At 43.2% G+C, this 18,703-nt stretch overlaps 1 protein-coding gene across 4 annotated transcripts in view; it reads right to left on the bottom strand.

The window, feature by feature from the left end:
* col4a6 (collagen, type IV, alpha 6) overlaps nt 1-18,703 on the bottom strand; it is a 52,416-nt gene that overhangs the window by 23,173 nt on the left and 10,540 nt on the right. For all 4 annotated transcript variants that reach the window (XM_085906164.1, XM_085906166.1, XM_085906163.1 and 1 more), the window contains 3 exons: nt 17,790-17,929; nt 17,528-17,635; nt 17,320-17,365 (listed from right to left, as the gene is read on the bottom strand). In XM_085906164.1, the coding sequence (XP_085762290.1) occupies nt 17,320-17,365; nt 17,528-17,538 (57 nt within the window). In that variant the 5' untranslated portion in view covers nt 17,539-17,635; nt 17,790-17,929. The remainder of the gene's footprint in view (nt 1-17,319; nt 17,366-17,527; nt 17,636-17,789; nt 17,930-18,703) is intronic.

Here is an 18,703-nt window from a genome sequence, read left to right on the forward strand (position 1 = left end):
TGTTGTGATAACCACCCCCGCTTTCTCCCGCATCTCTGAAGGGGGGGGGGGGACAAGGGGGAATGCGTCTGAACTGAGGAGCAAACAATAGAGGCGAAATGCACCGGAGGCATCAGACGCGGGATGAAAAGAAAGTGTAATGGCAGACAGATGGGACTGAAAGGAGAAGAAAAGCGGAGGAATTGGTGACACTGCCACCTCCGACGGGAGGTACGGTTTCACTTGCGTCTCCGATTTACTCCCCCCCGGGAGTTGGGAGTGTTTACAATGATGAGGGAAGCCGGGCACTAAAGAAGAACAACAAAGGGATGGAAGCAAAGTCGTCCCAAAACATTTGTCCCACAACAACTCGGCCTGGACCGTGCCTGTCCCTCTCGCTGACCTCACCGGAGCCTATTTTTAGTAACGGACCCGCCACCCCATTCCTTGGCCTCCTTTACTTCAAAAGTGTCATTTAAAAAAAAAAACCCGCAAAAGCAAGGACGGTGACCAGCCGACACATTTTCCGTGTATTTCCGACTGATCTGTGTGTGCGATGCCTCCCCACACACACTGACGAATTCCACACCCGCTGGTGGAAAGTAAACACACATTTCTGGCACTACCGCCACACACCGTACAGATGTTCAGTGGGCTTGTTATCGGGAGAGCCCACCGCCGCGGAAGCCCTCACTTGTGACCACAGGGGGCGACAGAGAGGAAATTTGAGTCACAGCCACCTTGGCTCATTTGATGTCTCTCCATGACTTAATATAGGCAAGTCTGCGTGGAAGCAAACATTTTAAATGCAAAGGTATTGTATATATACATGACTTACAAAAAGGTGAACTCTTGAGCCCTCTCCAGCATGTGCACTTCAAGGCTACGCTGCTCACAGGCAAATAGCCATATATGGTCAAAACCGCCCCCCCCCACACACACACACACTTTAAAACAACTCAGCACCTCGAGAGAAACCATGAAGAGCACTCCGAAGGTTGTCTGTGGGATTTTGCATTAAATGTGTTCTAATGATTACAAGTGTTTAGCCATCTACAGAGTTGCTTGCTTGCACAGAAAGCAAACAAAAGCATTCGGAAGGTGTTTAATTATTATTTAAGGGATTGTGGATTGTGCGGTGGTCATCAAGCGCTCATCCACTGGAACAGATTCAGGAAGACAAGTTAAACAAAAACCAGCGTGGCTGACGTGACGGACCTTGGTGGGTTTTTTCCCCCCCTAAATTCCTTGAAAATGAATGAATTGAGAATTGTGTTACAAATGTTACCTTCGAGATGTAGCTGGCTTTTGCTGTGTAGAATGTGTCGAAGGAAGAAAAGAATACAATCGCTATAAATGACATCGTAAAATCCTGTAATATTGGACGTTATTTGCAGAGGATAAAGAATATATGCCTGTGTCGTATTGTTATATGATCTGTCTAACTGCTACTAGCCATGCTAACTATGAGCGTGGCATTTTGCATTAGTCAGTTGCATTAATCTAAGCAGATGTTGTTTTTTTTGACGACAATCGTGCCTATTTCCCGTGACGACAAATTGCCCATTAAACTGAGTGATGCAGAGGTATGAAAAGAGAATATTTCAGCGTGCTACAACAAAACATGAAGCACCCCAGCAGTCCAACGGGCTGCATGGGGAAACATCTATGCTACCTGGAGGCGAGACTCACTTGGTATTTTGGGTGATTAAAGAATTAAAAAAAAAAAAAAACTGAATCTGGATGGAGTAGACGTTGGCGCCACATGTTCAGAAATGTTTGTTGGGATAGGGAAGGGGGGGGTGGGTCGAGTTGGAAGAGGCGCAGGTGGGGTTGGGGAATCTGTCTTGTCTTTTATCCTGGAAAGCGTGTTACAGCAAGATTGGACAATAGCGTCTCATATAGGTGGATCAAAAAAGCTTGCACGCAACGCCAGCGAAAAAAAAAATAGCACGTAAAGAGGAATGTGGGGGGTTAGCGAGGTTATTGAGGAATCCGCGCACAAAGCAACGTGCAGATTCTTCTCGCCATCTCCTTTGCTTGACTAATCTTGATGAAAGGGTTCATTTAAGAGTGCCAGACTGAACGTGAAGTTATCGTAAAAGCCAGAGTTCCCAGAGTATTATTTGTCCGCATCCTGTCACCCCGTTTATTATGAGCACGGGATTTAGCGGCGTGGCCTCTTGGTATTTCGCTGGTATCTAGGTGCATCGCAATGCAAACAGCATGCGAACGCGGTACCTCCTACACCCCCGCCGTTTAATTGCCCGGCCTCCGTAACGAGCGCATGGAGCCAGAAGAGGCCGTAGATCGCGCTAAACATGCCAAGGCGTCGCGCCTCTCTCGGGGGAAGGGGGTGTCGTTTCCATGTGACAGACACAGGCATGTGATGAGGGGAATTTAGGGTACCCCCCCCCCTAGATGTGGGAGATGTGTACTGTATACACACATAAGTGTATGTATGTATGTATGTATGTATGTATGTATGTATGTATGGATGGATGGATGGATGGATGGATGGATGGATGGATGGATGGATGGATGGATGGATGGATGGATGGATGGATGGATGGATGGATGGATGGATGGATGGATGGATGGATGGATGGATGGATGGATGGATGGATGGATGGATGGATGGATGGATGGATGGATGGATGGATGGATGGATGGATGGATGGATGGATGGATGGATGGATGGATGGATAGATAGATAGATAGATAGATAGATAGATAGATAGATAGATAGATAGATAGATAGATAGATAGATAGATAGATAGATAGATAGATAGATAGATAGATAGATAGATAGATAGATAGATAGATAGATAGATAGATAGATAGATAGATAGATAGATAGATAGATAGATAGATAGATAGATAGATAGATAGATAAAATACAGATTGTAGTTTAAGAACGTTCCATTCATCCATGTGTCACCTTTAGAAAGCAACTGATGAGCGACCATTAAAACATGAGCGCAAGATTGAAGTTTCCAGCATTTTCCAGCATCTTCTGACTTGCGTGAGCGTTGAACAAGTTGAAGCTCCTGCGGGCTAAACGGAGGCAATAAGAGAGCAGGTCATATCCTGTCTCCATGTTCTCATTTCTCGGCACAGGTGCACTTGTTTTTTAACCCAACAAAACCTTGCAACAGATTTATTAAAGCAGGAATTTTAGATGTATTTTCTTGTGCCTTTTATGTTCTTTTCTCTGTTTACCCGTCGCATAGTATCGGAGCATCTGCAAATACCTGGAATACTCGGTTTGATTTGACCTCGAAGTGGCTTTTGCATGACTGATATTTAACCGTCTCAGACTTGTCTTGCTGAAGTTCAAACTGAAAACTTGCCAGTGTTGCCCCCCACAAGACTGTTACGGTTCTGCGCTGGTGCTGTTCAATACCCGCAAGAATGCGCGCGTTGGGCAACCTGAGTGAACTTTTAACCGCGAGCGTATTTTTATTCGCTCCATTAAGTCAGAATGCTACGTGCCAAAGCAGAAGCAGAATCAGAACGCTCCGTCACGCACATAACGACATCCTTAATGACTTCAACGCACCGTGTTGGGAAATAACATGAACCGAAACATTCGATTTCGTCTCAAGAGATCTGATAGCTAAATGCTATCTGCTAGCTTAATACATATAATATGAAATGGCGGCTTTATGGAAATGAGTAGTGATGTTATTTCAGCCACCTGCTGATTTAATATTTCTTCTCAACTTAAAATATGGACTTGACCGCATACATTAAAACACAATTGCTTGAAATTATAGCGAGGGCACAAATGATGAACTGCGACATAACGGGGAGTTCACTGAGCAGTATATTTATTCAACATTCCTTAACGCAACCTGACTTGTGGTCATCGCATCGCTTCCATAGTGCTGTCCCCCCCCCCACCCTGGCGCGGGACACAAATAAAAGACGAGCGGCTAGCGGGGGTGCAGAGGAACAAAGGAAAAGGGGCGCAGCGGGCGGCGAGGAGGGGCGCCCCTCGTTGATCAGGATTGCCTTGGTAATTTACGGCTTTTCATAGTGATGCAAAAAGGTCAATAAATTGAGTTGATGTGAGGCCTTGTGACTCGCTCCCACGTAAACGTAGGAAAGCTCCATATGGCCCACAGTCGAGGGGCAGCCATATTGTATGTGTGTGTGTGTGTGTGGGGGGGGGGTCCATGACCTTTGCAGATAAAGACTCTTGACTCAATGTTGAAAGATATACAAGTGATATTTTTATTGAAGAATGTGACACCTGCTGTGTTTTCATCTGCTTCTGCCTCTTTTTTGGCGTTTGGTTGAAAAAAGAAAGCCAACCGGAGTTCTGACGTAAAAACGCACGAGGTGCGAAAGACGCGTCTGTTTTCGACTACTCTGCTAATTTGACCCTTTATTTGCAATTTTCAGCCATTTTTTTTTGCCATTTTCTTCATCGCGCATCACACCAATTTGCTTGTTAATTGACTGCAGTGTTACCATTTTACCAATAGAGGGTGCTAAAAAACTGTGAGGCTGTCATGACTAGAAGACTACGCCTGCGTTAACGTGCTGTCAATAACCTTTTTAAAACCCGAATATTGTCTTTTTAAAGTCCATGTAGAGGCGCGCAAAAACTCAAACATTCCCTTAATCGTGTTTTTAAAATTCCGAATAAGATGATCTGACACTATTCGCGAGGAAAGAAATCTTTGTAACAACTTCGCCAAACTCAAAAACATTGATTTCTCGGGTTATTCCGATAATTTCAGAAACACAAATTCTGACCCTAACCCAAATATTGACTCAATGTAAACATACATACTACTACTTAAAGCTTTGGGGCAGAAATTTTATATATTTTTTTGAGATTGTAACTTGTACCGTATATGACCACAAAATGATGGCTTTTGACCTGTTGCAAAATTTTATTGGGGCACTGCCCCCCCTCACCCCAAACACACAGACCCTTTGAGGTTTTAAACAGAGCAGTCCCCAGACACCACTTTGCTCCATTTGAGGGGCTTAAGAGGCCCCGGGAGAGCTGTTTAAACCTGGTGACTTTGTAGGTCATAGGCCTGCTGGTGGCTACACTGACCACATTGCCTCGTGCTTATTCGAGCGTTAAATAAAGCCAAATGCTGAATAAAGAATGTAATATAAACGACAAGGAGAAAGCAGCCATCTCCATTGTGTACATCTCCTCATCTGTGGCCACTGTTTGGAGATAAGCAAGTGATGAAAAGATCATGGAATGAATCCAAGAGGATCTCACTTCAGGGTTTTTTTTCTATGTTCTGAGTTTGCATTCGGTTTGGAAGACTGAGATCGGGTTGCACGACAATATAGGCAGAACTTCTGAAAGCTTCACCGTTAGTTTTGGGGCGGTGGGGTTGTATGGATGCCTTTAGCATTAGATGCTCGGGTAGAGTTACCGCTATGAATTAGCTTAACATCAAGTCGGACGGGAAGTTTGAATGGCCGCATTGTGAACGCCAAGGCGGCTCAGGTATTGTGACGGCTGAGGTCCCCTGTAACAAAGGACGATACCGATGACTTAGTTGGTGTCAAGTTGCCTTTTTTTTTTTTTTTTTTTTTAATTCTAGGCAAGCCATGAGAAAACTCGAGAATTACATTGTGGGGCTCAAAATGCAAAATTATCACCGTTGTGTTTGCCTGCAAAAATATCCATGTGTGTTTTATGAGAGGAATTTGTTTTACTGTGCAGGTGAAAGGTATCATGGGAGAAGGTGTGCAGCGTGGGGGCGGATACATCGAGACCACCCTGGAAGAAAGGAGATGGCTGCCAGATTCCGTTCGTGTCGTTTATCATTTCGATTTCGGAAGATTTATTTTGTGCAAGCTCAGCACTTTTGTCTTGTCAAAGCATGTTCACCTTCTCAAGGTGAAACTGCAAACATAAACATTGCAATCTTTCCCAACTACTCTTTTTTAACTTTAAAAAAAGAAAAAACTTATAGATATAATATATGCAAAAGTATTGGGACACATGCTCACAGGATGTCGAAAGGGGGCCACGCTAACGGGAAGCTGTTTTGTCAAACCGAAAAAAAAATTGAAAATGAATTTCCAGGGTCTCTAGGCATGTTTTAACGTGGGAAGGATAAAACTCACCTATTACAAGTGGATCTGGAATATAGAGGTCTGTCAAAGTAAGTAGCCCAAAAACAAAATTGGGACAACAAGATAAATGGATATGAAGGTGACAAAAGAGAAATGATGGGGGGAAAAAAGTCATCAGTATATATCTTGAGCTGTCTTTGCAGGGCTTGTGTAAACCTGCGGTGCTGCTGAACGAGGAGCAGGGACAGCTAAAGCCTCACTTTGACGCGAGAGCATGTCAACGCAGGGTTGGCAGCTTGGGAATGTATGGAAATTCCTGTCAGGGCTAGCTATTATGTATCTGGGGGGCTTAAAAGAACTTGTCGGCCTTATCGTCACAAAATCGGGAGTTTCGAGGAATGAGGGGGAGAAAGACTAACCAGATGGAATGTTGCAACTGCACAGTAAGTCCAAGTGACAGACTGTATTTGCACAAACCCACTTGTATGTTTCTAAGCACATTGAAATATCTCCACTACAAGCTGAGAAGCTTACAATCTCGACAGATGCCACAGACGCAATCTTTTTGGCCCTCCCAGAGTGGAGGCTGCTATCAGTGTCCAAGCGATTGCTTCTATTAAGTTTAGAAAAGTGTGTTGTCGAGTGATTCACGAGTACAGATGCTCATTAAAATGGCGCCTCGGTGTCAGAGCGAGAGTCAATTAAAAAAAACGTACATATTGTACAAATTGTTTGTGTGTGTGTTTTGGGAAAAGGGGGGCCACCAAGTCTGAGAAACAGAAATACTCCTGGAGGGAGGCGCTATTTGCCTCATTGCCGTTGATACTTTTAAAATAGCCGACAGAGAGTGACAGTGGCCTCTTCAGGGAGGAGTGTCGAGTTCTGTGTGACTCATCCTCACTGAGGGGACGGTAAATCCCCGCACAAATATTAATTACAAGTCTAAAAGTGCCACATGAAGGCGTCAGAGTAAATATCCCCCGTCGGAATAAACAGCCCCTCCCCCTTCTCATCTAAATTGGTTTCACCGTGACCAGCAGAGTGCAGAAATGTTTTTAGGACTTGTCTGACATGTCTGCCGGTGTCCAAGACCCCAAAATAATAAAAAATAATATAATAATAAATAATAATATATATAATAATATATATATATATATATATATATATATATATATATATATATATATATATATATATATATATATATATATATAATAATGCTAATATATACAATAATAATGTATATAATAATAAAATAAAAAAATAAAATTACAGTTAAAAGTCACAGGCTGCTGCAGTTTCCTTGGAGGAAGAACAAAATGTACCAGAAGGAAACTGCAGCAAAGAATCCGAACAAATACAATCGAGCCCACTGAGGAATTAAAAGCCAACCATCATAAAATTCATCATTTACCTTAAAAAGAAAAAACGGCCAATCAGCAGCTGAGGCCAAGAAGCCGACATGTTTATAGGGTTGGGGAATGTATGGGACATGTCAAGCCACAAAACCCAGTGAGAAGTGTTGACATCCCCTCCCCTACCTGAACCAAGCCCCCCTCAAATGTCCCCCTTGTGCTCTCCATCTTCTCTTTTGTCCTCACATTCCTCTCATCGTCCAGCTCCGGGCGGCCTAGCTTGAAAAGCTACGAGCCCTCTCAAGTATTGCAAATTTTTACCAAAATTTGAGAACGCCACGCAATCTCAAGCAATCGTCCAAGGGTGCACTTGACGTCCTCCACCTCGGCCTTGGAAGCGACCTTATTTGTCCGCGAGTGTTTACAAAGCCATCCGTCAATGTGGCGCGCGCAGGTAGACTTACAGTACATACTCTCCAACGACCTTCGAACTCGCCGTCTTCTTCGAGAGTTTGACTGGACCACCAAGCAGCCAATTAGGAGGGACAAGCGGTGCGTGTCTGTTTACACTCTAAACACGTGTGAGATCGCAGAGATGGATAAAACTCATTTGTCTAGACCAGGGGTGTCAAACTCGTTTTTGTCACGGGCCGCATCGGAATCACAGTTTCCTTCGGAAGGCCATTATGACTGTGAACCCAAATAAATGTATGAGCGCCTCATATCATATACAGTATAAGATACAAAACAAACTGCCAAATTATTCATTTTCAAATCAAACTAGTGGAAACTTTTCAAATATTTTAAAAAGATAATTTTTAAAAGGTGAAGACAATTTGGAATTTTAGTAGTGACACATGAAGTCCATGCGCAATTTGTCTTTGCGGGACACAAAAAATGATATGGTGGGCCGTATGTGGCCCCCGGGCCTTGACTTTGACACCTATGGGTCTAAACCAGGGGTGTCAAGCTCATTTTTTTCACCCCAAATAAATGTATGAGCACCTCATATTATATACAGTAAAAGCTACAAAACAAACTGACAAAACTGGTCAAATATTTAAAAATAAAATATGATTAAAAGTGAAGACAATTGGCAATTTGAGTAATGACACATGAATTTGAAGCACAATTTGTCTTCGCGGGCCACATAAAATGCTGTGGCGGGCCACATCTGGCCCCCGGGCCTTGAGTTTGACACCTGTAGTCTAAACGGACAGTCAACTCTGTGGCGCGAGGGAGATTTCGGACCACTCCTGAATTGTGCAAAGACAGTATTTTGTCCAAAAAAAAAAAAGAAAAGCGGGGACTTAAGCGAGCTTTACACAGCTGGCAAGCGCTGCGGCTTCTCACACACGCACGACGGGAATCGTGCCCAAACAAGCCACCTGGTGTCAGCGCCTCCACTCGACACAGGAAAGCATCAAACTGAAGAAGAGGGCAGCAGGTGGGGGGGGGGGGGCGTGGGGGGGTATGTGACAACTTCTCATTGGGGATCAAGCTGCCTTGAGACAACAAGTCCGGAGAGAGCAGAAAGGCAGTGATAATATTTTCGAAGGGCGAAGACGGCAAGACAGGAACCACTTAAGTGGATGATCAGAGAGGGAGCAAGAAGGGGAGGGGAGGGGGGGGGGTTGCGTGTCATGGGTGGATGAACAAAGAATGGTTATGACGGAGGAACTGGGATGTTCTGTAGGCAATAAAAAATAAAAAAAGTCGGAGCAATACTTGGAATGGCTTTGAGAATCGTAAACGTATATGCAAGAGTGGATCCGCCCGCTTGGGTAGATTCGCCAAGAATCACCTCGAGGCACTGATCAGAATCGGGATTCGGATCCGTACCTGCCTTCACTCAACTGGGCCTCCTCCTTTGTTGCCTCTGTAAAGAGAAACCACTTGTGTGTGTTTCAAAGCTACAACTAACACTCCCGACCCCACTCCCTCCTTTCGGCCGCTTGACCTTTCACCTTTACCGTGGAGAGCTTGGGATGAGCGGAAAGGAATGGAATGCTCGCCGATGGGCGCCGGGAGACGAGCAGAGCCGGCCAGTAAATGTGCAACCGCGCTCGGGTTGAAAACTTGCTACCCGAGGCACGTAAGGAGGTGAACATTAACTCTCAGAGTTTGGCGTCGGACGGAGGAGAAGGCGGCACTGAAAGTGAGCGATGAGGCCAGACAGTGACCTTGCGGTGCCACGAGGAATCACGGGCCTCGGAAGGACACGGCGGCGCTGTCCTTTCATTTGCTTGTAAAAATTATTTATGGTGGCAAAGAGGCGACGTCTATATTTTCTGCTCGGCGTTGCTTGTTTTGTTCTCTCTGGCGATCATTCTCCAACATCCCTCAGGGTAATTGAAGATTAAATCCACATTTCACACACACAAACCCTCAGGCGAGCATGAAAAGGTCACTCCGTGACCCTTTGTGGAGGTCAGAAGAAGCTTTGGACTTCTTCAGGTGCTCGACTTGAGCCGCTCATCCGCGCACGGACACGCACCACCTTTATGTCACTTTCACTTCATGCTCGGAACATCTTCACTGTCCAAAAGTGTCTCTTTAAAAGACGGCTAAAAATGTGCACGTTCTTCACTCAATTATTATCGCTTGTGTTAGCAAAATAACTATCGATCTCACTTTCTGGAATCGTCCAGGGACAACAACAACAAAAATCCTGAATGTAAAACAACATAATGGCGAGAGCTCCGTTCACCTTTGACCAGTTCAACTTTCCCCACTGACCCCCAGCGCTCTTTTCCCACACGGAAAGAATTTATGAGATTTCTGCTATTTTAGATATACGAGACGCTGTCAAGCCAGTGACATCTGCCGAATGATGAAAGTGTTAAAAATTGGATTGTTGGAGTTTGAGGGGGGGCAAGCAAAAAGAAGGCACAGACAGGTGTGTCACCCCTCAAAGGAGCGGGAAGGAGGGAGGGAAGGAGGAAAGGAGGACTGGCGAAAGAGCAAAGGGGAGCGGGTGGGGCGGTTGCTATAGCGACATGGAATGTTCATGTCGCCCCTGGCAATGGTTCATTAGCTATTAGCTTTTACATGCTGACGGGTTCTAAGCCTAGACCTGCCTCCCATTCTGTCTGTCACAGATTCCATGATCCTATGTCATCTGGAATGCCAGGGGGATCGGGAATGCGGGAAAATTCCAGAAGGAGACGCGCTTTTTCTAAAATAATTTCAAAAGCGGGTGATATTATTTAAGTAGACTTCAGCGTCACATAAGTTGCAGCACGCCTGGAAAGTCACCTTGACTCCCCCCCCCCCCTTAGAGGGAATGTGAACATTGTCATGACATGTGCACTTAATACGCTTAAAATGTGTACTAAACAGTCCAAACAGATGGTCGCTGATGTCTGTCCGCATTGTTTACATCTCCATAAAACCAGGAAACAGCTGATATCTGTTTGGTTCAGTTTTGGGGTAAGCAATATAAGCAAGGCGGTTTGTTATCATAAGGAAACGCTCGGGCATTTTTTTTTTTTTTAACATACGTACATCTTCATTCAATCTCCAACAGATGGTGGAATCACAAGAACTATATTTGCACAAACAAGGTCAAGGAAAATACTGGAATGTTGTAAAATCTGCGATTTGGAAGACGGACGCTTTGCAAACTAAATGTCCGGCTGCTCGTCATTTCTCACTTGAACTCACTTTGAAAATTAGTCTAAAATCATAATGAATACATCATTTTACAAAAGCTGAATGTGAGTGACAGCAAAACTTTACTGAGCTGAACACACACACACACACACACACACACACATACTCCGTATCAAAGCTGGTGAATGAGCAAGTGGGCTATTTTAGGAACAAGAGGAACCAACTGACCAACAACAACAACAACAGGGGCAACGAAATCACAGAACGACAGGCAACGACTACATCTTCTCCATATAATTCAGCCCAGAAATCTGAACAAATGTAGCAAGGGCAGTTAGTGTCGGTGATTTTAGAGTGTTTTACGCCCCCCCGCCACCATGTCTCCCTCATTAATGGACATTTGGGGCCGCGGTGGGCAAGCCAGAAAAATAGCAAAGAGGCCCACGGTACTGTAATGAATGGCGGCACAAGGGAACCATGCCAGGTAGTGCCACGACACCTTTTAGACATACGACAACACTCAAAATGGCAATAAAAGGCAAAATAACTTTTCTCATGTCAACTAATTCACAAGGGCACTGGGTTCAAACATGTCCTGTAAAGACATGTCTTACGTGTCTTACGTCATTTCGCGGGCAATTACGAGGAAGCTAATTAGCGAACAAAGCAGTTACAATTCTTGACAAAGCTCTTTGAATATGTTTAGTGCTTTAAGAAGATTGGAGGTAAAATGAAGGCCTTTGTTGTTCGTTATAACACGGGCGTCTCCAGTTGTCGCAGAAAACTTTTGTTTGGATCGCGTCCAAAGACAGGTTAAGGCGGCAGCTGTGTGACCCAGTCCCTTCCTGGTACAGTCCAGCTTCTTGCTAAAGTATTCATATTCTATGAAACAGGTTGGAAACTTGAGGAGGACTAAATGGAGCAGCCCTAGATCCTAGGAGGAAACAAGTTACTTTGTGATCATTGCAAGTTTTGAATGTGATCAAATGGACATGACATGTGGGGTGCCTCAAGGGTCAATTCTAGAACCCCTTTTGTTGAGCCTGTATTAGCTTTTTCGGAACGTAAAAAATGTATTATCATGCCTATGCAGATGATACTGGTTCAATTTAGGTGTTGGGTCACTGGCTCACAGTCAGCTGTAGAATAGATTTTAAAATTCCTTTAAAATGATCAAATTATTAAAAAATACATTTCTCTTAGATGTTGACCTTTGGATTTTTGCGCTGCTTCATAAAGATGCCTCACCTCGCCCTTTCCTGATAAACAACATTTTCATCAGAGTTGCTTGGAATCGCGAGCTTAATCGATCAATCAAAGCCTCAATTACGGTACAAGGATGCTTGGATGAAAAGGCAAAGCCAGACAATTAAAGCATTCTTGTCCTGGATGAAGTCTAGGTTCAACTCCAGGGCGTGGGTGATGGCGTCACCTGGCACCTGACTGACGGTTGTGGTATTTCGCCCTGTGGAAAGGTCTCCGAGACAAACTGGGAAGTCTTTCTAATTTATAGACGAGACGCCAGAGACAGCCAGGACACCCCGTCGGCGCTGCAATAAATATCGTGCGATTGGCACCGAATGATTTTTTTCAAGAACAAACTTTAGGAACATGTCATATCTCATAAGAAGTCAAAGATTAAAATCCACAGTTTATTTCCGCTCACTCGGCAATATGTCCTGGCACTCGTGTAGCCCGAGGCTGCGTTTTGTTCGCATCGTTGACTTTGGCTGCCGCCACCGAAAGTTATTACAAAATAAGGTACAGAAAAACAAATGGAAGTAAGCCGGAAAAGAATTCAATAAAGGTATAAAACCCAATGCACCCAAATTCCATCGCTCACGCAAAGCTTTGACCCGGAGGCCAAGGTGGGGGAGCCACGGACAAAATCATCGAGATGACCTGAGGAGGTGGAAAGATGGCACGCCAGAGATCCAAATTACAAGGTTTTGATAATCGGGCACAAAATATTGTACTTTTGGCGCCGGTTATTGCGTATGTTGAAATAAGGAAAAAAACAAACAAACTGGGCTTTCATGTTGGTGCTAATCAAACTTCAGTCATGCGTTTTGTTTGTTTTGTCTGAATTTACACTGGCTGTCAAGCAAATATGTCTCTTCAAGCATCTTGAGCCCGGAGCATTAATGCTGCTTGAAAATCAATGCCACCACGGACAAACGTTCGCATGCATCCACAAGTTAGAAATGGGTGGAGCAGGCGAGAGGGGGGGGGGGGGGGGGGCAGACAAAAGAAGATGTGTTCCCTCTGTACAGGCATGCAAATGGTAATTGGAAGGGGGGGGAGTCAAAGTAATGATGAAAATATAATGGAGTGAGAGAGCAAAGAGCAGCGCTAACATCCTTTCTACCTTCAGAACATGGTTGCAAAAGACAGGTGACGCTATGCCTTGAAGCAAAATGAGCAATCGAGAGCGGCGGGGTCACGTCAGTCATGCACAAAAACTGAGAAGAAAAGTTGCTGGAATATTAGTAGCAATATGATGAGACAATCCATCAAAATGACAAGACTGGTTCGAACAGCCACGTCAATATTCAATAAATTATATTTGTAAAAGGATAAAGAATGAGTAATGATATATAATTTGACTACCAAGGTTGCAAAATGTCATATTGAAAAACATTTTTATGAACAAAACAAAATATTGAAACTATGTCTTGCGTTATTAAAACGTTTATCCAGTGAAAATGGAGTTTGTTTTCATTTTTGTCAATTAATATTTTATGTGAGTCTATTTAATTCTGTATTGCTGTTCAGTACACAACAATCTGTGACTTTTTTATTTTACACTCGACAAATACTCTATATATTAAAAAACAAACACGAAAACTTTGGAAAACAAATCAAATAAAAAAATAAGAAGCTTTCTCTTAGAACTAATCAAAACAAACTGAATTAAAACAAAAGTACAAAACAAAACAGAAACAAATGAATGAAAAATCTAAAAGTACTTTAATCCTGCTAGCTATGCTAACCGGTAGCATGTCAATGGCATTTTCCATTCTATGCTAGCATGGGGCTAGGGGGCCATTCTTAAGGCAAACTAGTTTGATTGTTTGAAAGATACAATGTGCATTTTTGGGGATAAAATAGCAAAGCGATGAGGAAAATGAGATGTCTTGAAACGTGAGGACCGGCCACTTCCAACAAGCTACGACAGCACCTTCAACTAACATCCAAACGCTGCCTCAGTTCAGCTCCTCTCTCACAATAAGTTCACAAGTGGCCGCAGATAACGTTGCCACATTTAGGCCTTCAATGGCTCTCTCACTCCTCTGTGTCATCTCCCAAGACGAAAAAAAATGTGCGATAAACAAATCTGGAGAACACTAAACGGAATGTTAAGCGGTCGCCACGGCCAACATGACAACCAATTGAGGGACAACTTGTGCTTGGTTTCAAAAAAATAAAAAAACATCATGAGAAAGTGGTCACGCCAGCTTTTACTGAAAGGATATGGAATTATGTTTTCGTTGGCGTTTAACGGCAGGATGAATTTGATTCTTCAGATAAAACATCACACAAAAAGCAACATCATCGAGATTGATCGCTTACATGACAAGTCATCCTTATCAAAAAAAACGAAAACAGCAACTCTCACTTGACATTTAAGGTACGCCAGGCAAATTTGTTCGAGCTTTGTTCGGTGATGCACCATGACTAGTCCCTTAGCATAATACAAAGCTCCAAAATTGCGACGCTAGTTAGACGATACGTCATCATAAATTTTCTACAAGTTATTTGAAATTGCAAACATTCAGTAAATCAGGCCGGCTGCCAGAGGGAACGTGTCAAGACAAAGATTGATGCATAACGCATGAATTTTCCAGGGCGTCCCACCACAAATCAGCTCATGTTAGAAAAGAGGGAAACGGGCGAGTCAAAACAGAATGCAAGTTCATTTAAAGCTTTTTTTTTTTTTAAAGGGGGATTTTCCATCTTTCATGTCACAAACACGTATATGACTTGATGTGACTACCACACAGGTCGTTTATAGCTCGCAAAGCAATCAACCGCATGCAAAGAGGACCTTTAAAAAATTGTATTCAAATCTGAATTCCAACATTTGGTTCAGCCTGACAAAGAAGCACAAAAAATAATTTCGTAATGAGTCGCTTGTTCTGTGGAAAAGCACCGGGGGGGAGTGGGGGCAGCGAGGAGGATCGAAAAGAAGAAGCAAAATAGGTTTTGGATATTAGGAACATTTCATCATCACTTGCCGGAATGTTCCGGTCTGTAGCACTTGCAGGGACAGCCAGACAAGTCTTGCCAAGCTCTGAAAGGGGAGGAACACCTGGAGGGTGAGCGCAAAGGAGCCTGTTGCAATTTCAATCGCTAATACTAATTCCATTCATGTTTAATTTTGAATCCATCTATCCTGGAGCCACGCGCACGGGGAGAACATGCAAACTCCACACAGAGTGGGCCGGAGATGGAATCAAACCCAAGCCCTACTAACTGTGAGGCAGACAAGCTTACCAGTGCATCCACCGTGCCACCGTTTAATTTTAAATGGTATATTTATTCTATGTTCAATATTTTTTATGATGAATATATTTTTGGAGTTGCTGGACTTAATTCTCTTTTTTTAATACCATGTTTAATTTATTAGATTTAGTTGAAATGACTGGATTGATTATTTGCCGTATTTTTTGTTTTATAAAGCGCACTAAAAATCTTTACATTTTCTCGTATATATAAATAAATATTGCTTTCTCCCTAAATTTCATGTCCGAGACATTTTGGACACTTACAGATTGGCGCCAAGTATTTGAGAAAGGTCTTCTCCTATTCCAATGTAGGAACATCTTTTTTGAAAGCTTTTTGTACACACGGGCAACCTGAAGAACGCTCCAAAGTGTTTGGAAGCATCGTTTGGCTTGGCACCTCCTCGGCGTTCCTGTCGTATGCCTCCTCCCCACGCCATTCCTCCTCACCTGTGTGCGATGTCTCCCTTGTGCCAACAGTTGCGGCAGCCCAGTCACTGGAGACTACAGTGGAGTTCTGATCATGTAGCGAGAGGTGCCTCGGCTTACACGTGCGCCAATTTACGAGTTGGTTTATTCCGTGATTTTGTGTTGCGAGCCCAAATTTTAATTACAAGCAAGCGTACATAAATAATTTGGGGGGGGATAAGTAATACTTACTGGAGTGGTTTTACTGAAACATACATGTTTTGATTTATCAGAGAAACTTCAGATCGGGGTCACATGACTCAATTTCATCAATCAAACGGAACTACCTAATGACCTCAGATGTTTTTCGACCAATCAAATACAGCCAGGTAGTCACATGGACCCACAACGTGCAATGACAGGCATTTCAATGGTCTCACTGCAAGGAACATTTCTGATCATTCTAAAACAGGTCGCCGTGGATACGAGGCCACCCAATGGACTCAGCTGTCACACGTCCACTCATCCACCCACACAACAGAGAGCTAGTACGTGGGAGGAGTCAATTCAAAGTCAATACGGCACAATAGGCTGATCTTCATTAATTTGGGGAAGGATTATGGTTGCCACGACTTAATAGTTGGCTGTTGTATTATGTGGGGGCATCCAAGTAGACAATACAGAATTGACATCTAGAAGCGGTTTCACATCACACTTGACGAGTATTTTGCGACTCGAACAAATGCATTGAAAGGCAAAATTGCATTTATATGAGACAGCTGTCAAATGTTACAGAAATATATATATATATATGTATGTATGTATGTATGTATGTATGTATGTATGTATGTATGTATGTATGTATGTATGTATGTATGTACATAAGGTACATAACATGCAATGTGAGGACTGAACAGCGGATGAGAAGCAGCATTCGAGTAACTCAGTGGGCGTGGCTTAAGGAAAAAAGGCAAGTCGCCTAGCTTCTAAATATTAATGAGGGGGCGGAGTTTGACTTGTAAACGGGCCCGAGAGGCATGCTAGAAAATGAAAAACTTTTTCTAAAACATTCCTCTACTTTAGCACTGTATGTATGTATTTTTTTTATTCAATATTTGTGTGTTTTTTTTTAACCAAAAAATAAAGTTAGGCTAAAGCATTCCCCATTGCATACTTTAACTATTCTTTGCTAGATAAATCAAAATTCCGTTTCAATATTCACAAAAGAGTGTACTTGAGTTGAAAGTAAAAAAAAAAAAAATGACCCGGTGTGAAATTTCACTCCATCGACAACATAATAAACATTACATGTGCGTCACGATCGAATAAACAGTCCTGCATAAAAAAGGCAGGCGGTGGCTTACGAGTGTGCTAGTAAACAAATGGCACTTACTGCCTGGGTCGCTCTCGCCGCCACGACCACTGCCACCACGCACACCCTGACAGGGAGAAGCATTTGGGATTAGATTGGCACGAACCGTGAAGCTGAGAGAGCGAGCGCGCAGTTGTTTGAGAAAAATCACAGACCGTACACTCTTCGGATAGCCTTATTGTGCTCGTGCGCGGTTTAAATGCGTAAAAAAAAAAAAAATCGAACTTACAGGAGCTTCATCGTGATCGGGTGAGTCGCAGGTTGTGAATGGACTCCCGAATGTTTAGCTGCAAACCACTTGCACCGCACTCATCGACGGCTTCGAAGATCCTGTCATCTAGCAAGCAGCCACACACAGAAACGTTTTTTTTTTTTAAACAGCGCACGCAAAAGCGGTCGACTCAATCGTGACTTGCTTCCAAACACAGACGCGAACCTCGCGAACTTCCTTCATCAATTCATTAATTTCGAGCTTTTTTGTTCAAACTCACCAAAAGCTGCAGAGCGGCAAAGTCGCTGCTGCGCTCTCCAGGCTGTTGCGCTTCAACTCTGCAGCGCTGCCCCGCCAGCCGGGAGAGGAGGGGCCAAGTTGGCCAACACATGTCATTCAGGAGTCCCACCACCGCGTCTCCTACAAGAGTTTTTTTTTTTTTTTACTGCGTCTTCAACATGAACCCGTGCACATTCAGCCTCAACTGCAGACATACACACAAGTTCAGTGTTGAGGACTGCATATACAGTTTTACAAAATTTACGGTGTGAAAAATTCAAGTCGCCAAATAAAGTGCATTTAAGAAAATGGCGTGTATTTTCTTGCCAGTTTTAGTATTTCAAGGTGGTTTGAGAGCTTTTCAAAGAACGGGATTCCGCATAGATCTGTTCTGTGATCTGTAACATTTTAACCGATATGAGCCTGTTTTAAATATTTGGGAGTACGGGAGTAGGCTTAGTCTGTATAGTAAAGAAATCACAATTTAGATTTTATATGCACTATAATTCTATGACCTCCAACACTGTTTTAAATATGGAATTCAAAATCAAGAAAGGTAATACAGTCGTATTTCTGGGATGTCTCCCAAGATTAGGTTTATTTTTGTCAATTTGTTTTTTATCTTACAGTTGTTGCAAGTATAGTAAACAAATTTAGATTTGCATTACTGTGGTGTAATAAATTTTTCATCTCACGTATCTTCCATACATGCAATCTTTTTGTCTTGAGTGAATATTCAATTGGCAATAAAGTGGTATGGAATGCAACATGTCGGGACGCATATGAAATATAAAGGTTTTATTTCAGTCTCCGTTTTGTGCCGCCTCAGGCGTGGGTAGGCGCGCAGGAGAAATGGGACTACACTATATCCCTCCGCCCTTGCAGAGTCCTAACTTAGTCGCATTACTTTCCCGC

The sequence above is a fragment of the Syngnathus leptorhynchus genome, chromosome 2 (assembly GCF_054491065.1).
Source record: "Syngnathus leptorhynchus isolate UIUO chromosome 2, UIUO_Slep, whole genome shotgun sequence".
Classification (NCBI taxonomy): domain Eukaryota; kingdom Metazoa; phylum Chordata; class Actinopteri; order Syngnathiformes; family Syngnathidae; genus Syngnathus; species Syngnathus leptorhynchus.